The following is a 27,877-nucleotide window of genomic DNA, read 5'->3' as shown; positions in this document are numbered from 1 at the left end:
CAAGTTTAAGTCACAATCATCTGGCATCTTCTTCGGAGAAAACTAAAACCAATCTGGAAAAATTGCAGTTCCTCAAGAGTCCACTTGAGGCTGTATAAAGACCACTGACCAGGTGTGAACATTTTAACAGGATCTTACAGAAAAAAAAAAAAGTATTGAATCTCCTTACCTCATTTGCTTCAGCATTTGTTATGACTGTACAGCAGAGGTGTAAACAGAAGAATGGTCAGGGGTGGCTCTGCCCCCATTGAAATCTGAGGGGACTGTTTACATGACAACGGCTTTAGGATGAAACTCAAAAGTATTGTTGTGTTTTGGCCACTCGTTTACACAGAAACAGTGTTTTAGCTGACCTAAAACGTTGAGTTTTGAAAACAGCCCCCACAGTGGATTGTTACTGAAACGTTGCCGTGTAAACAGTAAGCTGATGTTTTCAGTGGGAACGATGACGTCACACTCCGCTTCATGAATGTGCATACAGCAGAACTATTGTTATGATTGTCGCTAACTACCGTGTTGTGCTTGTGCTGCCAAACTTCTAAATCTGATGTCCGTCTTTCAACAAAATGTGCATCTGTTTATCCACTTCAGCAGTTAGCATATGCCAATACCCCAATAGAGCCCCTCAACGTTTCCGTGTAAACACAGATTTTTTTTCACTGCATTTTTGCGTTTTGGAGTGAAACGTGGTGTAAACACGGCCTGATTGGCCTCCACAGGTGACACCTCAAAAGCCTACGGTAACGTTGGCTGTTTCCTTGTCAGAGATGGGACTTTTTATCAACTACTTTAGCTGTGTTGTAATAGGCTGGCTGTAGCTTTCCTGCTATTTAGTGCATTTTCTTTGGATAAACTTTGGATAAACGTTTTACTTTAAACCCTTTAATATATAAACTAAGAAAATGTATGTGTAGCTGCTCTGTAGTATAACCCCTTAAAGGTAAAACATTGCACACAGGGATAAAACAAATGTTGAAAACTTTAATGTTAGTGCCTGTGTGAGAGCCCCAGTTTGGCTGTCTTAGTTAAACAAAATAAAAAAGAAAAGAAAAGAAAAAGTCTGGAAGCACCTGTGCTGTAAAGTGTGGAGTGTGTGAGGCACTGCTGAGCTGTTTAAGCACACAACCCATAAACAGATGCTGAAGTCCTCCTCATGGTGGTCGCTGATTGAACTCCCATTCACAACCGATTGATGCATGTCTTCCCACAAATGTTCAGTCCCTCTTTAGCTGTCCTGTTGATAAAGGCAAAACTGCCTCAATGTCTCTTGAGAAAGCAATGGTGAGTTCCCTGTGAGGATGTTTAACACAGTCTATATTCACGGACACTGACATACACAGTCAAAGGAAGCTTTTCCAACAGATATGGAGCTATTGTTGGTCAATGAAAAAGTGAAGTTCTGGTATAACTTTTGCTAAACCAAAAAAAAGATTTTAAGACAAAAAACAAAAAAAAACAAAAAAAATGGAAAAGATCAGGTGGTGATATTTAACGGTTTAACATGAGAGAACCCTTTCCCACCAACGTGGTCGATTCAGTGTAGGAATAAAAAAGTACTGACTGCTGCTGCTCTCAGAGCACCACCCAAAGCAGTTCAAAAGATTTCACAGAAATTATTGTAAATCTGATGAAATAACTTGCAAGAGGGCTGAACTGCAGGACACGGAGACAGCATCCTGATGAAAAACAGTTTTTGCTCACAAGAACATATAGAGTCAGAAGTTCAAGTAAACTCAAACCAGCATGAAAAAACAACAACAGCAAGGTCCAGGAAAAAGAAGTAGACTCTTGAAAAAAAAAGGCTGGAAAGTTTGACTCAGGGTACCCAGGGGAACTGGCACTGAGAGAGGGGACACAGACAGAGTGTGATAAGAAGGAAGAGATGACTACTGACAGAAAAAATACACAAAAGCAGCAAGGTAAACATCTGAGAGAAGAGATGAGGTGAATTTTCATAGAAAAAGAAAAGAAAGGATGTAAAAGAGAAGCTGGAGAGCAGTGAAGGATTTTACAAAGACTGTGTTTGGTGTATACATCAAGCATTTTATGATTACAGAGAGAGCCCTTGCACTTTACTGCATTTGTTCAGAATACATGCAAATTTTAAAAGAGGGAGAACAATGGGTGGTTTGAAAGAATCAATGTAATAATGTTAAATTTGTGCCTTTTTTGCATGCAAACCTTTATCTAATGCCTTTTTATGATATGAAAGAACACAGAGGCTGTATAAAGCTTTGTTGCCCTCTATTTTTCAGCCAGATTTGCATTATTAAATCACAAACATGGATTAACTTTGGGCACTAATCTACAATTCATGAGCGCTGTAGCATCTAAGGCGGATGACAATCAGATCATTAAAGTAGCTGACCAAATTATTTGTTTATGCAACGTGTGAAGCCACAGTCGGCTTTTAATAGATTTAGCACATAAAAATTTAATAGCCCATCAAACTCTGGGGACAATTAATTCTTACGGCCGAAGAGAAAACAACTTTTTAAAGGAGTGTTAAGAAGAGAAATTAAAGAGGTGCCTGCTAAATTCAGTGTTTAAAGCAAATGACCACATGAAATCCTGTTTCAGACAAAATTGGTTTGTCCCCAGAAGGACGCCCTTTATGTCCTGTATCAAAGTCCCTGCCCTGAAATCAGATACCCAAACTATCAGGGAAACTGACCCTCAGCGTTGAGTACCCAGAGAGAAAAACATCTGACGACCTTTGATTCATCAAGCAGACTTGTAAACATTCAAAATGCTCTTTAATGTTGATGTTAATGTTAAGTGTGACAGGCAAAGCTCGCTGCTCCTGTGCTATTCCTTTTTCACAAAGTCATCTTCTTTTTGCTTCAAAACCAGCTGCAGTTTTTTCCCTTCTCAACCTCAGGGGATCTTGTCTAGAAATGCCCCTCCTTCCCCTCCCATTTTCACACTTCTCATCAAAGAAAATGAGCATTTTTGTCCCTTCTGACTTTTTCTCTTTGTTGAGCGATGAGACTGTCCCCAAAGTGCTGGAAAGAGCTGATAAAGTGTGGTTCTCTTCTCGCTCGATCACAAGATATTTAATATTTTGATCTCTGGACGCCTCATTAGTCTGGTCTGTGTGTGCTCTGAAGCTATCAGACGTGTCCAGAGAATGAAGAATATCAGAAGAATCTTTGGTCTGACGCGTTCACACGTGGCATTCAGACTGATTTTAATTACCTCAGACAAAGAGGACAAGCGATGATAAACCAGAGGACATTCTCTTTTAAAATGAGGACAAAGAAAAATGCTGATCAACAACTGGAGCTACATCTGCCACCCCCTCCATTTCTATTCTTTGAGCAGATATATAGATTGATGGGATTGGTCTCCTCTTAAAATAGCAGTTGTGACTCACAGAGACAGACATATTGTCATGTGTGCACTGTTGAACCTCAGGTAATAATCAGCTGTCTGTTGCAGTGCGGTGAGACTCTCTGTAATTGTCTCTGGGTTTCAGCTGAAGCAGAGATGAGTCACCCAGGTCCCAAATGTTAATCTCCATGGCCAGATAGACCGAGCAGCCTTCAGCCTCCCCTGAAAGCACCAACCTGCATCACTGAAAACCCCATCACCAGCCTCAGTCCACTTCAGACCACCATGACTCTGCAGTTTCTCTTCTGCCTTCAGATCAGCTTCCGCTTCCCAACCTTTTAGCATAATTTGAACAATGACTGAAATGTCCTTTCTTGTCCGTTACAGTTTAATACAGCCCCAGCTGTAAAGCTCCAAACAACCCATTTGTCAAAGATGACAGTGTGATCCTCTGCCACGCAGGGAGATTTCAAACTGCATCAGTGGCGTTGTTGAGGCTGGGCTGCTTGATATGATGCGAGTAAGGTAGATAATCGTGGCAGTTTTTCTTCTTTTTTTTCCTTCTCTGCTTAGAAATAATAGAAATGTCCTTGTGGGAGACCTTGCTGTGTGGCAGTTCCCATTTCCACTCCAATCGCTTAGTCAATAACTCATACGGCAGAGGCCAAATCCATAACAAAGCTGTGATTACTTTCATCAAACTGAGAGAGAAGGCCTGGACTCCTTTTCTGTCAGTTTTGGTCTGAGGGAAACTATTTTAAACGTTAACTCCGCAAGAGTCTGCTCAGATTTCACGCACACATTCACAAGTGAGTCTTCAAACCACATAACCCGTATCTCCTACCAGAGTGAGAAACCTTTATTAATCCCTGCTTCCGTCCAAACTACTTACACATGTCAGGCAACATGAGCCTAATTTATGTAGACACTTTAATATCATCCAGCTCTGACTCTGACACCACCGCATTCGCTTTAAATGGAAATTAGTCTTCGTTAATGGGGGAGACAGTAAGGAGGGAGTGCCCAAGCTTTTAGGCTGGTTATAGTCATCAGATTCAATCTGGCCGACGAGAGACAGAGAGACAGAGAGGGGTGCTCATGATGCTGCAGCAGGGCGGTAACTTGAGAACAGACAAACACAGTTATTCCCATGTCTCAGAGGAACAGCTGCTAGCGACAAGCAAATACACATTCATAAATATGTGTTTTTGTTTTTCCACAGGAAAGGCTGTTTGTGTTAATATTTCCAGATCCACCTCTGAATCAGTTCAACACCTCACTTAATAACGTGAGACAATTATTACTCAGTGTCCTGCCCAGTGAGAGGGATTTCAGTGCTCAGCTGATGTCAGTCTCATACTTTTTATTATCTTTATTGAATTTTTAAGGTGAAAGCAAGAGACAACTTGTATCAAAGTCTGTATGATCCATAGCACGAGAATGACCAATCTGTACAGAAGACACAGAGATTTTACAGTAGATTGGAGATAAATGAAGCTAAGATAGTACATGTTTCTGCAAGTTTTTAAGTGTGACTTAATAAAACATGTCATATTGTTGAGTTTGTTTGAATAATCCTAAGGCTTCAACATTCAAGGTCCCCGAGCCTGCAGCCTGTGCTGCTAAGTTACCATGTCCTTCACATGAAACTGATGTTCATCCATCCAACATGAAATCAACCCAAAAAGATGAAATGATACAGCATTACTTCTATAATCTGGTACCTGTGGTTTAAAAAATGTTTTATTTAAAAATAATAATCCCACTCTCATAGCTATTAATTCAGTAATGCATCTCTCAGTACTGGTTTTATGATGACATGCTCACAGGAAAACCTTTTTTGAACTCTGCTTACATCACACACACATCACACACACATCAACATGTGAGTGTGTTGGTTGAATAAAACAGCAGATCAGTATAGGATCCCTCTGTAAAGACATTCGTCTCCTCCTTTTGTTAAACAGTGCAGATAGATCATCCATTAACTCCTAAAAATGAAAGTAAGACCTGATGGGTTGGAAGTGTCATTATTAACAGTGGTGGTACCTATGGGCTATCATCTGAAAATACAGTCCTCAAGGTGTGTTGAAAAACTTTTCTGACATTCTTTTGCAGCCAGAGGTAAACTACTTCCAGAAAAGACTATGATCTCAGTTCTTCTGTTTCTGTTGAGTCTCAGTTTCTCTGTAAATAGAAAAATGAATCAGAGGTTTTCTCCCGCTTACTTCACCAGCATGAACACACAGAAGAAAATTAATGCCTTGGGATTTACTTGCCAAAAGGATCTGAAATAATGACACTGTGATACCGATTTTTGAAAAATGCAAATTGTATTATAGGTTCAAACAAAACAACTTTAAAACCCTGGTGTGTTGAACTGAGGCCATATTGATTTATTGTGATCCATACCAGTAAGTCTGTGGCAGATTTGCTTTTGAGAAACAGCAGAACCGTTTTTTTTTTTAATCTAAAGTAGGTTTTAAGGTAAGATTAGTTTTAGCTGAGTTGGTAGAGCATACCCCTGATGCACAGAAACTACAGCTCTCTTGGCACTAGCTGTAGATGGGCTTGATTCACAGTCCTGACACTGTTTGGTGCAAGTTCTTCTCTCTCAACACGTTTGTCATCTTTATTATGCTGTCCTGACACACATAAAAAGAAAAAAAAAATCAGAGGGGATTTTTAGCTGCACTTGCATGCTATTGCCTGTTTATGGAGCTAAATACGTAATCGACAGATCACTTCCAAATGGAGCAAAGCTGTTGTGACTGACGGAGGTCCGCCTGCTTTTACTCTCAGCACAGACTGTTTGTCTTAGCCTGGCATCACCAGATCAGTTCACCTTGGTTAATGGGTCTGTTCAATTAATTTCCTTTCACTGTGGAGGCATTAGCAACAGCCGCACGCTGGAGTGCTTCTGGTAGTGACTGGACAGACCTGCAATCAGTCAGAGCAACGTAGCATGTGACGCAGAGCAAAGAGGCAGAACATGCTAACAGGCAGCAGCAATGGTTTGTAAATACGTACTCCAATGAGTGAAAAACAGCCTCAAAAAGGACCTCCCTATGGCAGAAGCTGCCACCTTGGATGTTTATGTAGAGGCTGAAGTGGTGCTCATCCTATAAATTCACCCTTGTTCCTAAATGAAGGACTTTGATTGATTGATTATGTGTATTTGAAGTTAGCAAAAAAATGTTAGGGATGACAGTGACCCACCTGCTAGTAAAAACAAATGTTAGCTAGGTGTTGGTTCTGGGGATGCTGGGCTTCACTTTTCTTACATAGATATAAAACATTATAGAATAGAATAGAATAGAATAGAATAGAATGTACTTTTCCTGAAGGGAAATTCAGGACAGATATCAAACTCAAAGATATCACAAATAGAAACCAAAATCGGACTCTGCGCATCAGGATTGTTAGTTATTCAAACACCTGCATAACAAGAAAAAGGGTGTGCTAACAGATGTTAAGTCTGTGTATAAAAGAGGTCAGGGCTTTGTTGCCATCAGCGTATGAGGCTTTGTTGCTTTCCTGAATAAAACAAAGCTGTGGGTGAAAGGCTGTCACATGACAGATTTTATGTAGATGTTCCTGTTCTTCTTAAAGTCTCTGTAGTTTGTGTTTCATTCTCTGATTTTAAAAACAAAAATCCATGATCAGAGAAGTACTTTTAGTATTTGCTTAGCTGAGGAAAGAGCTGGATACTGGTGTTGTGCGGAGTCGTCCTGCAGGTGTGGCTGACCATATTGCCTTGCTAAATTACAGCCAGCTGTCAGGCACAGATAGCACACAGCCAGGGATGGAAACAGAAAAGGACACTTCACTTCACTTTGAAATATGTTGAGAGGATATTAGATCACAAAGCATGGCTGGTCCCCTCTCTGGGAAGCTTATTCAATAATTCAAGGGGGAGTGATGGTTAGGTTGCAAATTCGAGCTGTGCAGACATAATAGATGGTTCATTTTTGGCTCCCCTGAGGTGAAAGAATAAAGGATTTATGAGCAAATTTGGTGGCTGCATGCTTACCAGTGCAATGACTAGCACTAAGGGGGGTCTGTTGACATTATAGATAATCAATCAGCAGTGAGTAAGGACTTGAAGCCATAAAACATCCAGTGTAGAGCTCATGTTTTACTATCTATTGATTCTATCATTTGGTCAGTCTTTCACAATAAGACTTGGTAACAGATCCTGTAATGAAACACATTCTTTAGCCTGGATGCTGTCACCTCAGGCCTCATTTGGTTTCATTAAAGGATGGTTAGAGGACAATAATTGGATGAGCTGCACGCAGGGGTCGAGGTTGACAATGTGAGGACAGGTCCTCTGCAGGTCCCTGTCAGGAAGACGAGCCCTACCCCCGCAGGATAGAGGCTGCATTACAGGTGTGCGTCTCTACCTGCTGCCCCACGGCACAGCGAGATGAGATTTTCCCTCCATGTGTCGCTTCAGCTGCCTGAATTTCATTACCAATACCTGCCAGTTGGACGTAACGAGGTTTTATTGCCAACACTTCAAATCTGTCACCCAGCAAGAGCAGGGTTGTTTTCATAGCACCTTGAGATTGTGCTCCAAGAAAATCTCCTAATGCTGCTGTGTATTACACAAAAAGCCTGCTGGTGGAATAGCTGCTCACTTTCTGACAGCAGGTTCAGCTCGCATGATTTTATAAAAATCTTTAAGGGTCTTCAGGCACATTTTCCCCCCTCTGCTCTCCATTACGCCTCCTTTCTCTTTCATAACAGCCCTTTTCACTTAGTCCCTCTGTTGGAGTAGTAACACTCCTCGCCCCTGAAAGCTCGACAGCATTCTCACACTTGTGTGGGGGCATCCAGCGCAGGTAATAGGGACGTCAGGTCTGCAGTAACAACGCAGTGAGTAGCACCACGGAGCACAGAGGAGGAGTGTAGCTTAATGATACACAGGAGAGCTCTAAAAGAATCTTTTCTTATTCCACTAGCCGTGACAGGAAATCCATGCGTCTGGAAAGGTCAAGGGCCTCTCTTCCTCACTGATTGCATGTGAGCATGGGAGCACGTAAGGGGGAACGGCACAACACAGGGAAGACAGTGTTATTTTGAGCTGAGCGAGTAGCTGAGCAGAGGATGGAAACACAGCGCCTCATGACAGAGAGAGGGAATTAGGAGCAGATGGCGTTAAAGAATGATGACATTAGAAAAAATGAAGTCGAGCATTACTTTAAATCAAAACTTGGCTAAGCTGATTAGGCCGGGATGCACCATTTGGCTGCATGCTTCACACTCGACACCGCATACTCATTCAACAGTTCACTAATGACAGACTAAAGAACCATCTGTGTCTGCTGTAAAGGATGGATCTGAGCACAGATGGGAGACGTCCAACCTGCCCACCACTTGCATTTAACTGTTACCAGAGAAACACACTTTGTCATTTCTGAAAACTGCTTCATTGTTTATCAAACACCAGCACTCTAAAGAATGGTTTAGACCTCATCCACAGTTAAACAGCAGCTTATACCATAGACTGTAAAAAAAAAAAAACGACGTCATATGTGACGTCACCAGTTATCAGGATGTGTTGGTTTACTTTCTGAGAAGATGAGTTCACTCCAACAAGTGATTCTATAATTAGGAGATCATTTCAGATATACAATAAAGTAAGGAATGTGCTTTTTTTGTTTCATATTCTCTTTGATTGCAAGTGATACACCTGGAATGTACGAAACTCATTAATTGGCAAGCTTCAGCTCTAATAAATTCTAAAATATTTAAGTAACTTTTTTTTTTGATGAAATATTGATGTGGAGGAGTTAAAACATTCAAGAATTTCTTCATGGTTCTCACCAAAAAGGGTGTGACTTCATTTGATTTAAGTCATGTGACTTTGCAGCGAACCATTGCTGATTTGTAAGGTTTTATTTTCCATGGGTAACACGGTTGATGCAGATTTCTCTGACACAACCAAACTGAATTATTTTATCCATATAAATTATTTGAATAGTTTTTATAAAAAACACCATTGCCATATTTGAATAATTTTTTTAAACAAATAATATAATAGTTTTACAGTTTAACAGTTTCATTTAGCAGGCACTTTTGTCCAAAGATACATACAACACAGGCAAGAATTTAGATAGAAGGAAAACTTAGTTAGTGCGACAACAGTGCTACAAGTTATTCGTCTGCAGGTGCTGCCATTAAGTGCATTTTTTATATTTTAGTCATTTATTTATTTATTTGTTTATTTATTTTTTATTATTATTTTTCTTATACATTTATTTATTATTTATTCATATATTTATTTAATTAATTATTTAGTTATTTTATTTATTTATTTATTTATTTATTTATTTATTTATTTGGGGGGGGGGGGGGGGGTTATACAATAATCAACAAGCCAACAAACCATGATAAACTGCTGTAACAGTACTTCAAACAAAAAGTGCTAAAATATCATAAGAGCTGAGTCTTAGACCTACTGACTCATTCCACCCCTGAGGACAAAGAGGAGAAGGGTCAGATAAAGGGCGTAAGTGTTCCCTGAACAGATGAGTCTTCAGACATCTCTTAAAAGTAGAAAGAGACTCTGTGGATCGTATAGAGTTAGCTAATTCATTCCACCATTTGGGCACAACAGAGGACAAGAGTCTGGCTAGTGATTTGGAGCGGTGCTGGGCTCAATATTGAAAATAATATTCAAAAACAAGTATTATAGAGGTCATTTTGAAGAGCAAACTTGACATTTGAGAAATCGCACAGCACAAAAACTGCAAATTCCAAATCCTGATTTGCATTTTGGCTAAATAAATGATGGAACCTGTTCACTTTCTGTACTAAATATAAGTAAAATATCACCAAAATGACTCACTGTAAAATTGGTCATTGCTTGAATATTTAGTAAAAAATGATAAGTATTTTCCTTGGACATGAAATGTACCCCTAATCATAGAATCACTCCAACATGAGGAAATCTGTCTCCTGTGTGAGACATCAAGATTAGGCTTGTGAGCCTGGAGAGGAGCAGGGCAGACCTGGGCTTGAAGACACTTCCTGTCTCCTCTTCCCTCCTCTCTTTCTCTCTCTCTAACTCAATTACCAGCTGGCCTTAAGGAATGGGAGCAGCAGGAGCAGCGCGTCAGGGGACCATGCCAACATCAAAGGTAGACAGATGGTCCTGAGGTTTTACCTCCTCACACCAATCTCCTGCAGATAATATTATGTGATCAGCCGCTGCAGTGGCCCAGATATGAAGACAGAATGAAGACGAATTGATCGAAAAAAAAAAAGTGGAAAGCTTCAAAGTGAACTTAAACTCTGTGTCACCTTTCCCTCACACAGCAGCTGCAGCAGCTACCATGAGGCTCTGAGCTCCTAAATTGGCAGCATCAGCGAGAGTTGTACCCGGTCTGAGGCCCACATAGGGGCTTTAAACATGGAGCATCCTCACCCCCATACTTAAAATAGCTCAGTGTTATCTGCTGCCACCCACCTAACACTGTCACACCGTTGTTGATTTCCTCTTTTACATTTTAGCAGCTTACCTCTGTCTTACATAAGAGCAAGACTTCAGAGGCTAGACTTGGATTTCTCTCTAGAAGACAGCAGACTGGGTGAAGTGAAGAAACTGATAAATGATGGAAAAGTCTCTGTGAGGAACTTTGAAACTGACATCAGCAGATGTTTTTTTGCCTGCTACAATCTGTTAGCTTTATCTATAGCAAGCTGTCACATCCCACCTCTCCCTCTCAGATTTCTTTAGTTCACCACATAGAAATATTCTTCATCCAGTACTTTCTTAACAACACAGTAGCAGGTGTAAAGACGGAGCATATTAAGACCTGTACGAGATCTCACATGTGCTCAGAATGCTTGTGGTGTGAGAGGTGCTAGCAGGTGAAGTGGCCTGCCTGCATGTGAATGATACTGATTAATGATCTGTGAGGTAAATATGGCAAATGAGTAAACTGCAGGTAATACAGTTTGACCTTTCTTAGAGCTTTGTAGCCAAGTCATGTTAGTTACAGAGCAAACTTAGGGCCGTTACATATATATATTGTTCATTGATTTTGATGTGCTGTTAGAAACCCTGGTTCACTTGCTTGGGCATTGTGGTTAGCTATAAACAACTCTTTCTTCCTAGAGGTGCGAAAAAAAAAAAAAGAAAAAAAAGTCCCCCCCCAGAGAAGCGCCTGTTCATCAGTTTCTGATGAGTCACAGTTTCACTGTTAACAGTAACTTACAGAGAGGCTTCTCTCTAGCTTGCTCCAGTGGTGAGATTAGAAAACTTTCATCTCAGTTTTTCTTTCTGTGCATTGCATGTATGCAGCCCAATGAGCTACTGTAGTTCAGTGGTGAAGAATGGTTCATACAGTCTATGGTTCAGTCCCAGGTCCTGCTGACTACATGTTTGTGTTACCCTTTGGGAGGAGACTGAACCCTGAGCTGCCTGTGGTGGCGCTGTTCATAGCAGCCTCTAGTATGTAAATGGAGTTTGAGCAGGTGAATGTGACTCGTAATGTAAAGGTGTTTTTTTTTTTTCCAAGAGGTCTGAAAAACTTGAAGCTGATTGGCTAACCATATTGCTCGCCAAAATTTGATTTTTCCATTGAGAAAAGTTTGTTACCTTGACTTTCTGGCAGATATCTGTTTCTTGAGAAATATTCTCACCAGTTTACCTCTGATGGGAGCTAGCTGGATTGCGTCATACTACTTGGGCCTGATCTACTAGGATCCCAAATAACAAGCGCTAAATTGTGTGTGCTAACTTAAACATTGCACTTGCTGTTAGTGGGTGTGCTATGTGTGATCTACTAAGATTGCTGAGACTTAACTAACTCTAAGTTTTAACTGACTTTACTAAGATTTAAATGAGGATTTTGCAAAGTGACCATAAACAAAAAAAGATTAAGTTTGCAGCCATTGAGTTGGAGAAATCAGGGGATGGTTACAGGAGGTGAGAGCTGTGTCCAATGTGGTCAGCATCCTCTGACTTGGCACTCAGGCCGTTGTTGGGCACACAAAGCAGCTGGTCAGTGCAGTGTCTATGCTGACAGTGACCGTCCATGCCCTAGCAGCAGTCAGGAGGTCATTCAGTGCCAGTGGACCTTCATATAAATAAATATATATATATATATATATATATATATATATATATATATATATATATATATATATATATATATATATATATATATATATATATATATACACCCAGACCTTTTGTAGACCTGGCCCCTTGTATTTTGCTGCCCTATTGAAGAGGCTGCTGATCTCTGATTGGTCAGTACTACTACCACAAACAATCTACACATAATAACAAGATTTTCCCAGGCAAAGACAATTTCAGGCCTAAAGCAGCTTCTAAGAGCAGCTGGTTATTGTGTGTCCGCTGATACCCTTTATTTCAGACAGTGTCTCTTTGAAAAGTAGCCTCTGTATCTGCACAGGCCACTTTGTTTTAGAGTGGACTATCTATTCAGACTTCTGTTTTGCCTGCACTCGAGCCCTTAGCAACCCGTGGAGTATCTAACAACAGACATGGACAAGAGGGGAGCTGATCTTTTTCTGTCCTCCTTGAGTCTCATCCACAGAAAGGTGACCTGATGAGTCACTGTGGTTTGTGGGCAGACGTGCAGTGTCTCTTTAGCCTTTCTTAGCCTTAGCAGCATTCCCATCTGCATTTTGCTCTCCAGCTTTGGCTGTAAAGTATTTTCTTTTGATTCTGGGGAGCTTATTATATTTCAAATCTTTCAAAGAAAGAAGTCAGAAAGCGCGGACAACAAGATTACCCCTCCCGTCCGAAGAGCCCCATCTGTAATTGCAATTTAGTCAGGCTGGCTTCTTGCCCGTGCTGGAGCCAAATTTGACAAACTTTTAATTGCTTCAGCTCCTCTTGCCTCTGTGTTGCCATGGCGATGGAGAATCTAGGCTGACACACACACACCCAACCATCTCTGTTCCCCAAATCTCCTCACTGCACCCACATCAACTACCATAAGGGATCCTGGACTGGCCCAAACAAGCTACAAACATCCTCATCAACACACTGCGTCCCAACATATGGGTCCGGTGGTTTAGCAGTCAGACTCTTCTGCATCTGAGCACGCCTCCCTTGGGTGCACTTGGCTAATCAAGCAGCAGCTAATTGGAATCCTTCAACAACTACAATCTTGTACCTCTGGGCCTCTTTGTCAGGACAGGGTCTGTATTGTTTTGTGGCCACCTGAGATAAAAGACAGCTCATTGTTGCTATGTGATTAAATTACACGCAAATCTGCTGTGTGATGCCTGACCAGGGAAAATGTGGAGTCAAATTTATCTTTAAAACACATTTAAAATCAGCATAGTCTGACCAAAGTACAAAGAGTGAAAATAGTCTTTTTAGAATCCACCTTAATACGTAGAATCTGCGAGCAGCACTCTGAATTTGGACATGACAAGCCTTCTGATATCTCAATGTTGTGTGTTCGTAGTCCGAGTTTGGACCAGTCACATGTACGCAGGTCTGTGTGTGCTAGAAAAAGAGTCCAAAGCCAAGCAGGTAGAACAACATCCAGGTTGATATAAACTTCAATAAACAGATACAAACGCAGCCAAAGATCTGGTCTGGATCATACACTTCAACTTTAAAGATCGATCTGCTATGTCAAATCTTGACATGGCCAAAGTGAATCAGTGTTTCGATTTTCACTTCCTTAAATGTGGCAGAAAATGACCCTCATTAAAAAAAACATTAAGGGTAGTAAGCCTGTTTCTTTTTCAGGTTCTCTCCTGGAAATGATGTCACACAGAGAGGCTGGCTTTAATGAAATGGATTCATTTCCTCCAGACAATTAACTCTGGTGTATTTACAATCAATCCCCACTAATGATTGCAGGATTACATTGAGAGGTAAAGGCATGAGGGGAAATAATAGGGAGTGATGAGCATGTTTTTCAGCTGCAGGACCTGATGGGAAAACATTTGTTAATTCCAGTAAAAGAAAAAGTCTTTCCCTGCGGGGCGTTCCTGTGGAGAAGGCAATTTGGAGAAGGAATGGATCAGTGAATGTGTCTCTTTCAGAGCCATTAGGACCGGTTGATGCCTCACTGATACGCAGTATTAGAGACAGCAGGTGATACTTTAGATTTTCATTGTAAAGATGAGATTTTGTAAGAGGTTTGAGGTAATTGTTTGCATTGCATGTGTTCACACGTACATGTCTGTGTCCGCCTCTGATCGAGTGATTAATTCACACGTCTCTGCAGCAGTGAAGTTTTCCAACCATCACACTTCTTTGTCAGGGCTTTTCCAGTCGGCTGTGTCTCCCTGTGTGTCTGACAGTCACTTGGCAATACTTGGAGAGTGAGATGATGGTGAGAGGAAAAAAAAGGAGGAGAGAAAGAGAGAAAGTGGGAGGGAGAGGTCCCTCTCCAGCAGGCTAGATTCTCACCTCCGTCCCCCGGGCTCCACACACCAGCTGGAACTCACTTAATTATGCACCCAGTACAGTGCAGAGGTCACAGTGGCACTCAGAGAAGTGTTGTGTGACAAGTTGTGTACTTTTTAGAAGTTATTTCATCATTCAAAGTCCTGTAGGTTAAAGTGGAGGACAGAATTTATGCAAGAAAATTTAGTTTTTTGACCGAGATTCATCACAGAATTTTAATTGCAAATGCATTTTTTAATCACATGTAAAAAATTATGTTATTGTGAATTTCAAAAACTGTTTTTAAGACCAAGAGTCTAAGCAATTTTAAATTTCCAAACCATTATTCATGAGGGAAATTATGATGTCATATTTTGACTTATTTGATAACAGTGTCGATGTTTTGGGATAAACCTCGCTGGAAAATCGTGTCTGCAGCCTGTAAACTCCATCTGGATCTTTTTTCCCCGGGGTGCTAATACAGCTTTCAGAAGTGATTTGGTCCGTTTGAGAGCAGCAGTGCTCTGAACACAATACAAAAAAATCAGTTTGAAGCATGTGCTCAATTTTGTTTCTTTTCTACTCCCAGTGTCAAGCAGAGTTTATGACTCAATATATGTTTCATTTATTGGAGCTAATATTATTGGGCTGCCTCCATGGAGTGTGTCTTTGGTTACTCCACAGCTGTCTAAATAAAACCAGCAATCAGACTGAGTCAGATTTACACTCTTTCTTTATCACTTTTTTCCTGTTGCCCAGCTAAATTAAGGTGAATGGCTCACAAGTTTCATTTTGTTTGCTCACTAACTACTTTTGGATGTAAGAATAAAGAATCGCAACAAGTTTAAAACTAGGTTGTGTGCCAGTGCAAATATAATTCAACTCTTTCAGAAAAGAAATCAGATATTTTGTGGAGAAGTTGAATGTAAACAGTGCAAGAAAACCTCTAAAGCATCATGACATAAAAAACCACAAAGAGTCATTTGGAAGAAAAGAAAGACACAGATCCACTGCAGAGGCAGTTTAGTATGCTGCTGGTGTTCTTCTAGCCCACAAGTGTCTGCAAACATAAGTACAGCAAAGGACAGTCTTATGACAACTCACTGTGGGTAAAAGCATGCTTTGGTAGCACTGTTCAGGAGCCACTGCTCACTGTGACAGGTCAGATTTAGAGTAAAAAGGCTGGACAACTCAGCTCAAACACCCCGCAGCTGTTAGCAGCTCAAAGTATACATATAAAAAGACAAAAGAGTGGGCAACAATCTGCCAGTTTGGAGTGCTTTGAGACAAGGGAGGAGTTACTGTCTGTGTGTCCTAACAAAACAGAGAACCCAGGCCTCATGCAACAAAACCAAACACATTGAAAAATTAGCTTCTGTTCAGGTCAAGAATTGCTGCTCTTATCACTGCTGTCATAGGACAAAAAGTGAATTTTAATAGGATTTGTTTTTCTTTGTGGTGCAATGAAACTGCTTAAATCTTCTACCACCACAGGGTGAAAATGAAAGCCCTTTTCAATCTTATTCTGTACTTTCAGTATGTATCCTGGGGTCAGATGACTCTATGCATACAAAACCATATTTCTATCTGTATTTCTTGACAATTTTCCATTTTTAATAAGGCTTTGGAGGACTGCATTGAACCCAAGAGACTCCAGCCAGGTATTAATTATTCAGATGGCTGGAAAAACGTGTTAGATACCATTGTGGTGTGTAAGACATATTCAGATTTATCTCCTAGTAACAAATAATGAGTCTTCTTTTATAACTCAGCCTCAGAACCAGCTAGATACGGTCATTACAAAAAAAAAAAAAAAAAAAAAAAACAGGAAAAAACATTCTGCATCACATGATGAATCCTGTACCAGATACTTGCTCTTGATTGGTCAAAACCCTGTAACAAGGACTGTGCCCTAACAGCAATGAAATGAAATGATATAAAATAAAAATGAAATAAAATTAAATAATATAAAATTGTATTTTATTTTATTTTATTAAATTAAATTAAATTAAATTAAATTAAATTAAATTAAATTTGAAAATAAAAAACAAAAAAGTTGCAGTGGACAACCTGACCACACAAAACTACATAACAGGGTGCACCATATTTCCCCTCTGCCTGTTGACACTGTGGCAAAATCATTCTTAGAATTCCAGATGTCTGGCTCAACACTGTGGATGCTATTTTTAGTGTCTGTCTCAAGCTGGTCATTAGAGTTGGGAAATAATGACAGCTATCAGGCATCCTTGTGAGAGCCCCCTGAGGAGCTGCTGGTCCTCAACCATCTCTAGTAGGGTAGAATAGAGCATGACAGCGTCCCCACAGTCAAGGCAGCAACAGCACAGCTGGTGAGTGATTTGGGAAATTTGAATGATTTATGTTTAAAGGTGTGTCAAATGCAACACTCTGAGGATGTTAGATATCTGCAGGGCTCTTTTTTCACTGTGTCTGGCAAGGTTCAGTATAAAAACAGTGATCACAAAAAAGCAAGCAAATGTAAAAACCTGACAACAATTAAAAATATTCAGTTAAATGTCAATTTGTGCTGCAGAGGCTGATAAGAATCAGTTACCAGTTTAGTGTTAGAGGCTACGTAATCAGGGGGGCTATTTTTTTAACCATATTAGAATATTTTTTAAATCAGCACTACTCTCTTTTATTCAGTATTTTGTATTTACCAATCTTTTTTGGTTGGTAATAAGTGGGTTAAAGTAAAGTGAGTGGCTGGATGGGAAAATTAGAATCCCAACATAAACGTTAGTTTGTGTTGGAGTCCTGCTCACCCTGTCTGGTTCTAATTATACATTATCTCTGCATGTATCCAATTACATTTAACACTGATGTGGTTATAGTGTTTTGTTTTTTGGCTATGAGGTAGAGCTTCTGAGCTGAAATAACTTTCTCTAGCTTTAAAGTAAAGTTTTTACAACAAAGTTCCAGTCAGGCTTTTGAGAAAAGTTTCACCATTAAGAAAACTTTCTTTTCATTCTGGACGTAACAGTTTTATCTCCAGGCCAGAAATTAATCTTCAGGACATTCACCTGTACGTCCCTGATTTTTTCCCTGCTGACCCAAATGTCTTTCAACAATGACAAGTGAGCCCAAGCCGGCTGATGACTGCTGAATCATTAATGACGCTATTACCGCCTGATACATCTTTTAGCAGCAGCTGTCTCATTTCCGAAGACTGGGCCAGTTTTTAATAGCTTCGTCTGGGGCCATTTTTGGAAAAAGGGCCACAGTGTTTCAATTAGGAGTGAATGTTTCTGTAATTTCTGACTCAGAGTTCCACATAACACTCTACACCATGGTTATTTATGCCTGTGATGCTCTCATTTAGACGGTTTTATTTCACTTCATTAAATCCCAATTGCAAAACCCTGTTACAGGAAGCAGTGACTTCAGATTGTTCAGGCTTTTCCTGACAGTAATATAGAATAGATGCTTTTTATTAACAGAAGCCTTAATATGTCGTACTTCCCCTCTAGCTGCTCCAGCGCTCTCCCACATGTGACATAAGGGTGCGTTTCTTGCTCTCAGAGCATAAGTGATAAGATGGACAAATGAAAACACTAACAACCATGGGGACAAGTTTGGTAACACGTGTGCATTGAGAGGCAAACACACAGTGGCAAGACATATAAGTGTTCTCTTGATAATCATTTATAGAGCTCAGTAGCGAGGGGCAGAGTGCTGTTATCACACGCTAGCAGCAATTTTCAGCTCTCCAAACCCCTCCATGCCAAGCTGCAAACACCATTAGCTCGTACACGCAGGCGATATGATGTGCACTTCCAGCTGCTGTGCCAAGTACTTCTTGTCTGCTGTCATCCTATAGGGAGATAATGAGTCATTCTTTCTATACTGCTAAACCCAGGCCAAGGTCCATTATTAGATGAGAACAAAAGGACTTAATCCTTTCCATGTTGTTGTGTCTCAGGGGATTTGGGGAGTCCTTCAGAGCTGGATCGAACAGAGCTCATTTCAAAGCTTTTTCTCTCCTCTTGTGTTTGTGTGGAGGGTTCGTATTCGAGGCAAGATTTTGTTGTCTCGATGTTAATCTGTTGTGCCCTTTGTGTGAAACTGTTTACACTCATATGTCGGCAAAAGCAGACCCAAAATACCAAGACTGTGTTCACAGCACAGAGGGCAGATGTAGCTTCCCCTTCCCCTCATGAGGAAGATTTATCAACAAGAGTTGGAGCAGTAATTCTCCTCGGTAGATGCTCAATAATTCATGCCAAGATGCTCGCTTAAGCTTATGGTGAGGGATAGGTAATTGTCTTGTATGGCGGCACTCTCACACTCCTCTCTGCTCTGCATTGTGTGTGTTATTAAATCCATACACATCTGGGTGTTTTGTTTTAGATTTATGGGCCCCATGTATGAATCATCCACTTAATGCTACGCCAGGGAGGATGACTACCTGTGATTGTAAAGGTGGCTGAGTAAATGTGCTGCAACATGCTGCACTTTCCTCTGGTCGTCCTTTTTTTACCCTACTACTGACTCCTACTCCTAAAAATATACTGGATTTCTGGCAGACTGTCACTTTACAGGTGTAATATAACGTTTCTGTTTCACACTGTCTAAAAATAACAACAACTATGATTTGTTGTGTTGTGCACTAACATTACCCAGATCGTTTTTATCCTCCAACCTGGGGAAATGCTTCAAATTTAGTGTCAGTTAACACTTCTTGAGGTCATTTTATTTCTAACAAATGATGGTAAATAATCTTAATTCAGAACAACTTAAATATAGTTTGTTTTTGTTTTTTTTGTTTTTTTTTTACCTGCCCACATCTGGGAGATTCATATTGACGATATCATTGTTAAACACAAAGAAACAGAGTAATGTTCGGACCTTCTTTCAGAGCCTCCTCCCAGTATAGCAGTGGGACTCAAGCTTGACTGTGTTAAATGATAAATGAACAGTGAAGGAAGGTGGAAAGGGAAAAGAGGGAGGTTGGGAGGGTCTACAACCATGTTTGAACTGCCTCAGCTGACAGACCATGGCATGTCTTTGTGATTGGGAAATAGAGGGATGGGAAGGATACATCGTCTATTTTATATGATGGGGAGCAGAGTGTATGAATCAGAGTGTGTTGAATCCATGAGTTGAACTCCAGAAATTTACTTAATCAGCTTTGTCCTACACAAGTGTGTTTATGTGTACAAGCATCTAAGTGTGCTTACGTATTAGACGGATGCTTAGGGAGCCATAAAGAATTTAACAGCAAGCACAACAGCCTTAGCAGCCACTGCTCTGTGTGTGCTGTTTGCTGCTGATTTTACAGCTAAGTGTGCAAAATAAGGATTTTTTTATTGATTTCTCACAGAATGCAACAGCATGCGCTGCGTACATCAGTATGGGACCTGACCTGGCTATTTCTGCTCATAAACAACCTGTTCAAGCACCTGACCATACACATATACTTGAAGAATAAACCTCACCTCCGTCCTCAGGCTCTGTGAATGGGTCTGTATGTTTGTGTTTGAGTGTAGATGTCCTTGAGTGGCTCAGTGTTTGCTTGTTTACTTGTATGTGTTCTTCTTTTGTAGCAGAGTGGTGAGTCGAGCCGTGCTGGGCCTAATTTCAGGCTGCCGTTGTGTGATGTGTGTGGGTTCTCTGGCTGTGTTGGAGGTGCGATGTTTATCTCTGTCTCTGGGGAGCTGTGACAGCCTTTTTCAATTGGCCGGAGGGCTTCTTACTTAAACTGTTGTAGCAGCTGAATAAATCACTCCTGTATGGAGCTACGTTATAATACTTATTCAGTGTTTAAGCTTTGACCTGAACACCCTTATTATTCCACATCTGAGCTTTATGGTGTGATTTCAGCAGGGTGTCAGAAGTTTAATTTCTTTCAGGTTTGACATTTAAGTCTAATTCCTCAAAGAGTGTGCCAGGGGAATATTTAGATAACCCTTTTCTGATGTGCTTTAGTGTTCATATGAAACATAGCTTAATCTAACATTTAAAAGAATGACATCTAATTTTCTTTTATCTTTTTTACCTCAAAAGATTATGTGGAGTCAAAGGGACTGTGAGGTCATTCTTAGTCACTGAAAAGTCTCCCTTTTAGGTATATGCCTGATTGTAATCCACAATTTAAAATGACATTTTCAGCAACAATATCCCAAATTGCTATTTCTTAGATCCCTGATTGAGTTGGGCAGGACCGGATTGATTTACAGCACATAGAAAACTCAATGACAACCACATGCCAGCTGATGAAGTTTATTAGTAGGAAGAGAGATTAGTGTTTTTCTCTGCTGGAAATGATTTCTGTGACTAATTTTGTAGTGATAGTGGACACAAGAGCCTAACTGTCAGACAGAAAAAGGACAGAACAGAAAAGAAAGCTGAACAGGAGAGAGATAGAGCACGAGCTAAAGGCTAAAACACGGGCTAAACTATTCTGCAGTGGTCTGTTCAAACTTGAGATTCTATCAATAAAATGAAGAGTGAGGTTACGTTAGCTCTGCTTGATTGATGACTGGCAGGACATAGCTAACCAGGATATAGCTGACCAGGACTTACTAACGTTAGTAATGCTAAATTTAGGCTACATAAGCTTATAATCTACGGTACAAAATGACAAAGTTTGCTTGTTGTCATGTTAGCCTACTGATATGTTGGAGTACCAGGCTGTCAGTACCACTACATAATGCCGTCTACTAAACTACGGTACAAACTTACAATGGTTTGCTTATTGTCATGCTTCAAAGGCGTCACTGTAACCCACTTCAAACAGAACCTCCTCATAGTCTCTTTAAATAGAAATTTACCATATTTGCATTTCAACTACATGTTACTTTTACGTAAACCTTTGCCAATAAATGCTTTGTTGTCACACAAATTCACAACTGGTTTTAGCCTCTCTTAGCTCTTATAGCTCTGAGAAGGGTCCTGTGCTACAAAACAGAGAAACATTCACTTACCAACTTAGCATCAGATCTACATTGTAGGTCTTCACCTACACAGGGCCTAGCATGTGGCCAGGACATATACCTCCTCAAAAGTGAAATGCGTCAAGTCAAGACAGACTTAAAGCCCTGTGATTGGTCGATTTGGTAGCTCTGTATTGTGTATTCTTACCTTCTTCCTCCATCTTTCATCCACATCTTACCTCCATTATCCCCTCTTTTTTCCTTTTTGCAATACCTGTGATATGTCACTTTTAATCTGCTTAACATTCATCAGTTCCACCTCCAATTTGATATACTTAGAGTAAAAAACTGCACGCAAGGTTGACCCCTGAAATCTTATTGACCACCCTAGAGGCCCTGCTGAACTTCCTGCTGAAACTCGACCTGATCCAGAAGCTACGAAGGATTTCGACTTGACCTTGACATAACCTAATGTCATAATAATTACGATTGGACAGGGAGACTTTTTCAAGATCACTTTGAAACTCCTCACAGCCCCTTTAATTGGAAATAACTCCCCCAGGTTCAGGTTACGCTCCTCATGTTTACCACACCTGGCCATCTCTACCAAAGTCAGTGCCTCAGTTTGGCCACCTGAGCCAAAAAATAAATAAATCTGGCACTGCCAACTACAGTTTAGGCTGGGTATTGCACAGCAACATGGACTCTCCACCTTACAAATATGTAGTGCTGAAGTATAAACCAGGCCAAGGAGTCCCATGTAGCTTTTTCTGAACATGATAAATCATCCAAGGCTTGTTTTAAGCTCATCCAAAGGTGAAGTTAATCAAAAATGACTGGGCATGGACAGCAAGTTGATCATTAGTAGATATCATGTTTTACTAACTCAGAATAAACCATGATTGCACAAAAATATTAAGAAGTTAAGCACATGCTCCACGGTGATAAATCTATCTAGCTGCATAAGTAAAATAAAGCATTCAAGGCAGAAAAAACTAACAGTGAATGCACAAATCAAGGCTTTATCACTTTTATCACTTCCCCATCATTAGTGTGTGAGGATCAGATCATCATAACTGTGGTGTGTGCTATCAACTTGTTTTTTTGCTTTTACTATATCTGCAGTGTTCATGACATTTTTGATTGTTTTATTAGTTTTATTGTTAGTATTAGTTAAGGAGCCAAAAGAGTGAATCTGAAAACACATTTGAAACCACAAGTTATTTTTCTTGTGAGTCTCTTTGCAAGGTTGTCCTACAAATGCACCGTACAGTGGGTAGAGTTTTTCAAAGAATCATCACCTGGACATTATCTGAACCAATTTATTGTTGTTATAAATGGTATGTTGACGCCTGCTTGTTAGGTGTCTGAAAAATCAGAGGGATTTTGGTGTATTCTATACGATGTTGACTGAAAATAACAATAGTTTTCAGCAAAAAAGCAAAGATTGATGTATCAAACATCCCCTTCCATGCAAACATGCACAGATCCTGAAGCAAAAAGCCTGGATGAGCACAGGGAGATGATAAACACCTTTATGGTACCAGGTATCACTACCTGGGGCTTTAGGCTTTGTTGAGCCAGAAAAAAAAGCTTTTGATGCTAATGTTTCTCCTCGTCTGTAAGATCCATTAATATAAAACTGTAATTTTCAAACTTTAAATAGCTCCTGTAATTACTGAAAATGACTCAATATCCCCCTGACTTTGGATGTTTTTCTCTTTAACAGCCGTTATGAAAGACTGACGGCAGCTCATGCACGTTCATTCCATTATTTTATTCGCACCTTTAACACTTTTTCCCTTCCTCAGATTGAAGACATCGTGACACGAATACAAGATGAGAGTGCAGGAGGTGTATCCATCCGGACTGTCAAAAGCTTCCTCTCTAAGATCCCCAGTGTGGTTTCAGGTAAGTGTGTGTGTGTGTGTGTGTGTGTTATATGTTTGTGTGTGTGTACATGCCTGCTGAATGTACCCTGACTGACTACTGTGACACATTATGCAGTTCCTCCTGTGATTCTTCCTCAACTAGGCCTTCGTTACTTGATGTGCTGATAATTGTGTGTATGTGCCTGTGTGTGTATGTGTGTGCTTTGTTGCCTCACCCTGCGAGACAGCATCAGTAAAGCAAATATGACCTTTTGGGCTCATTTAAATTGCAGCTACTACAGTTGGAGGCAAATGATGTCTTTGCCGATAAGAGCCCAGCGCTGAGGAGACAGCCTGGGGTGTGAAGCTGCCCTTGTCACACCACAGAAACGCCTTTTTTCCCTCTTCCTCTCTCTTTACTCTCACACACACTGTACGCCTTCATGTGTCTGTGTGTGGATGAGTCACCAGTGTTGGTTGAGGGGGACACTCCTGCTCACTCCTGCTCTCCCAGAGGTTGTTTTGGAGTCACTTCTTGCCATGGCTCTCTCAGGCCAGATGGCCTCAGGACCACACTGTGCAGCCTCTGCCAATGACACAGGCTGTAAAAACTGCTCTGCTGTCCAGGATCAGGAAGAGAGAGACAGGGGGGGGGGACAAGAAACCTGTTTGTATTGTTTTGCGATACTTTAATTGGCTTTGAACAGACAAAAAACTTCCTGAAAGCTAGTTTGTGTTAGTGGGTCACTACAGAGATAATCTACATAATGACATCACTTAACAATCGACTCTTTGGTTACACGGGCCAAAGACCTCAAGTTGAGCAACAAATCTGCCTGACACTGCGTCACATCAGCCAATCAGCATTTAGATCTCCAAACTCCTCCAAATGAATTAAAAATGTTTTTCTCTTTTTTTGAGGACATACCTTACAAAGATAGCATTTGAGCTTTTTGTAACTCATCATTTTCAGTGAAACTGAGACTCACTAGAAATGGATGCACAGGCACTTTTGGGGAGATATAGAATATATAGATGATATAGATGATGACAGCCTGTCCATCATTGTCCAGTTCAGCCAGCCTCCACCTCCACAGGGTCCAGGACTGAGCCTCTTCAGCAGTCTGTTCAGTCTCTGTCTCCTGGATCCTGTCTGCTCACAGCAGGTCAAGCTCTTCCAATGTGGCGTTCATATACAGTTAGCTCCATTAGCTATATCTGTGAATAGCATGATGCTACTCTGCCCTCTGGTATTTCCTCTGTTGCTGGGTTAGCACAGCTAGCTTGTCCATCTTATTAGGGTCCTCGGCCTGAGCCAGGGCACCTTCTAGCAGGGCTAGAAGGTGCCCTCGGCACCTTCTAGCCCTGCCCTCGGCACCTTCTAGCCCTTCTAGCCCACTATTGTTCCTGCTGCGTTTCTTTTTTTTTTCTTCTTATTATTCCGCACCGTCTTTGAACGCTTATTTGACCCCCTAAACATGCTCAAAAACTCACCAAAATTTGCACACACCTCAGGATTGACAAAAATTGCGTAATGATACCAAACATGACCCCCGACATCCCATAATAATCTCTCTAGAGCCTAAAAACCTCTAAAAAACACACTTCAACTGCCCCAGCTCGAGCTAGGAATGTCGTAGAAAGATGAAACCAACACCAAAACGTTCCACTCATTGACACGCACAAAAAATATAGGAGGTAATTTCGCGTAGCTCCAACAGGAAGCCGGCAATTTGCCCGCCAAAATAAGAGATTTTGGCATTTTTACCGTTTCTGCCAAATTATCGCCTCAGGAACCAAAAATGGTACTGGCATGAAAATTGCCTCACATGACAGACCAGACCCTGTTCTACAAAAGTTGTTCACGTAGTTGTTATTTCGGGCCCGGTTTTCGAATGGCGAGCCCTCAAAGTCGCCGACCACGCAATGTTAACAGATGGGAGAGCAGCCCTCGCTGAGCAGTTGGGCCTCTAGACAAAAAAGTAAAAGTCACACAGCTTTAAAAATGACATGGTTGGATTCCTGACAAAATTCCCTACAACCATATGATATTTTTACACAGATTAAGCCAACATTGTGGCCTACAGGACAAGTAGTTCGGACATTGCTCTAAAATAAAAAATCAATTTCTAGCACTTTTCCACCTCTTTTCCACCGGTTTGTGACGCATTTTGGCTTCTACAAAAAAAAGTATAACTCGTACAGCTTTAAAAATGCCAAATATGGATTCCTGACAAGATCTACTATCAAATATGATATTTTTGTCACAGATTGGGATAAAATTGTGGACTCTGTGCGGATTTCTTTACATTACATGCCTAATAAACTCTCAGTCTCCACTCTGTTTGGGGTTCTGTCACGCTAATTAGAGTTCCAAGCATGCAGCTGCTGGTGATGTCACTCAGCATAGCAGAGGATACGTTGCTATGGTATCAACTGACTCCCTGACATCCCATAATATTCTCTCAGAGCCATTAGGCTCACTTCCACCCCACACACACCAAAACAGCCCTAACTGGGGCTAGGAATGTCATAGAGACATGAAACCAACGCCGAAATGTTCGTCTTATTCTGTTGGACACATTGGGGCTAATATTGTGACAGTGGGGTAAAACCGGCATGAGCCCCGAGGACCCATCCAACGCTGCTTGCAGCTTTAATTAGAAATAGATCTTACGTTCCCAATAACGATGTCGATGTCACCACTTCTTAGCTCACAGCTGAGAACCAGCACGTCGTCCTCACCTTGTGGGGAAACATCAGGCCTTGAACCAGTTAGCATTGACATGCTACAGGCTGCTAACAGCTGATTTCACATGTAAACAATGCAGCCATGGTTACATGAAGGATTTCCAGACAAACATAGGAGAAAAAGTAGCAAAAATATCACTGAAGACCAAAACAGTTTGGTGTCCATGACCAATTAATGAGCCATACAAAGTAATGACCCACTCCAAATGCGGAGATGACGAAAAAGAGATGAAAAAATTACAAGAAACGGACAAAGAAGAGAGCTGCCGCAACAGGCAGCCATAGCCAACAAATAACATATAAATGAACAAATAAATATATTATTATAGTAATGTCAATATTTACACTACAGACACATCTGCAGTGTTTGTTATTGTTTGGCTTTTTATTTGAACATAAGTTTCAAATTGGACAAAGAGGTCATAGCTGGAGGTCAAGGTGCTCCTACACTGGCACTCTTAAAAAGTTGGCCATCATTCCCATGGATGTATCTCATGAGAGGATATGACAGGCTTTAGGACTGGTTGACTCCAACACTGTAGAAATCATAGCAGTGACACTTTTAACCAATGTCCTTCTGTGAATTCTAGGTGCGGACATTGTTCAGTGGCTGATGAAGAACCTGTCTGTTGAAGATCCAGGTATGTCACCATCCTACACATGAGCACAATCCAGAGAGCTGAACAGCTGCAGGAGGTTGTGGTCTCATGTCTGTCTCTGCCTTCTCTTATGTCAACAGCTGAAGCTATTCACCTCGGGAGTCTGATCGCTGCACACGGCTACATCTTCCCCATCTCTGACCACGTCCTGACACTAAAGGATGATGGGACTCTTTATCGTTTCCAGGTACAGAGAGCTCAACCTGTGGACAGCCCTGTGGAAAGTTTGGAGGCCTTTGAGTTTGGGATGACAAGATGATAGGGGGATATGTTTATTGCGTGATGCTAATGAACACAATCCTCTCTAAGCTTATTACTCATCCAACCAAGGTCGCTACTGTACATCCCTGCTGACGCTGTGTCACAGCAGAAACTGGGCTGCAAAACGGGGTCCCCACAGGCAACCCGTGCAGCCTGTCAACAGGGTGTTATTTTGTTGCTCCATCTGATCCAATATGAACTCTGACAGGTCCTTTTGACAGCTACAGGCCCTGCTCTGCTCTGACTCATTACTGTGACTGACCCATTAGCATCTCATCCTGGCCGGCCATGGCAGCCTCCCCTATGGGAAGCAGTGAGCCGTCCACACGCTGGCTCTGCACTTTTCCCTGCCACCACCCTCCCTCCCCCATCATCTAGTTCTGAATGCATTTATCCTCACCTCTATTGCTCAGGATTAAAAGCCATTATTGTGCCTGCGCAGGAAGGGCAGTGTGTGTCACACTTGCTCATTCAGCCAGGGCTAAAAATACTCTCTCTGATGTTGTCGTGATGCAACAGGCCCACGTCATCAGAACATTGAAACAGAGTCCACGGTGCATTAGAAATGCTGGGATTATAGACAGGGGGATGTTTCTCAGTCTATAAATAGCCCCCTGTTTGGTGGAAGACCTAGATTTAATAACAGCTCTCTTCTGTTGTTTTTCACAAATTTGCAGACTTCCCTCTAAATTTAGAATGACAGTAATATCACTG

At 41.0% G+C, this 27,877-nt stretch overlaps 1 protein-coding gene across 2 annotated transcripts in view; it reads left to right on the top strand.

Moving 5' to 3' along the window:
- The window catches only part of LOC141806406 (regulator of G-protein signaling 6-like), a 51,023-nt gene that overhangs the window by 10,718 nt on the left and 12,428 nt on the right, over window positions 1–27,877 (top strand). For both annotated transcript variants that reach the window (XM_074691920.1, XM_074691922.1), the window contains exons 3-5: window positions 23,433–23,532; window positions 26,834–26,884; window positions 26,983–27,089. In XM_074691920.1, coding sequence (XP_074548021.1) covers window positions 23,433–23,532; window positions 26,834–26,884; window positions 26,983–27,089 — 258 coding nt within the window. The remainder of the gene's footprint in view (window positions 1–23,432; window positions 23,533–26,833; window positions 26,885–26,982; window positions 27,090–27,877) is intronic.

This window comes from Halichoeres trimaculatus, unplaced genomic scaffold (genome assembly GCF_033239565.1).
Source record: "Halichoeres trimaculatus isolate MK-OKI-2021-1 unplaced genomic scaffold, fHalTri1.1 fHalTri1_scaffold_17, whole genome shotgun sequence".
In the NCBI taxonomy this organism is placed as follows: Eukaryota; Metazoa; Chordata; class Actinopteri; order Labriformes; family Labridae; genus Halichoeres; species Halichoeres trimaculatus.
Note: the sequence above shows the minus strand (reverse complement) of the source record. Positions and strands in the feature narration are given on the sequence as shown.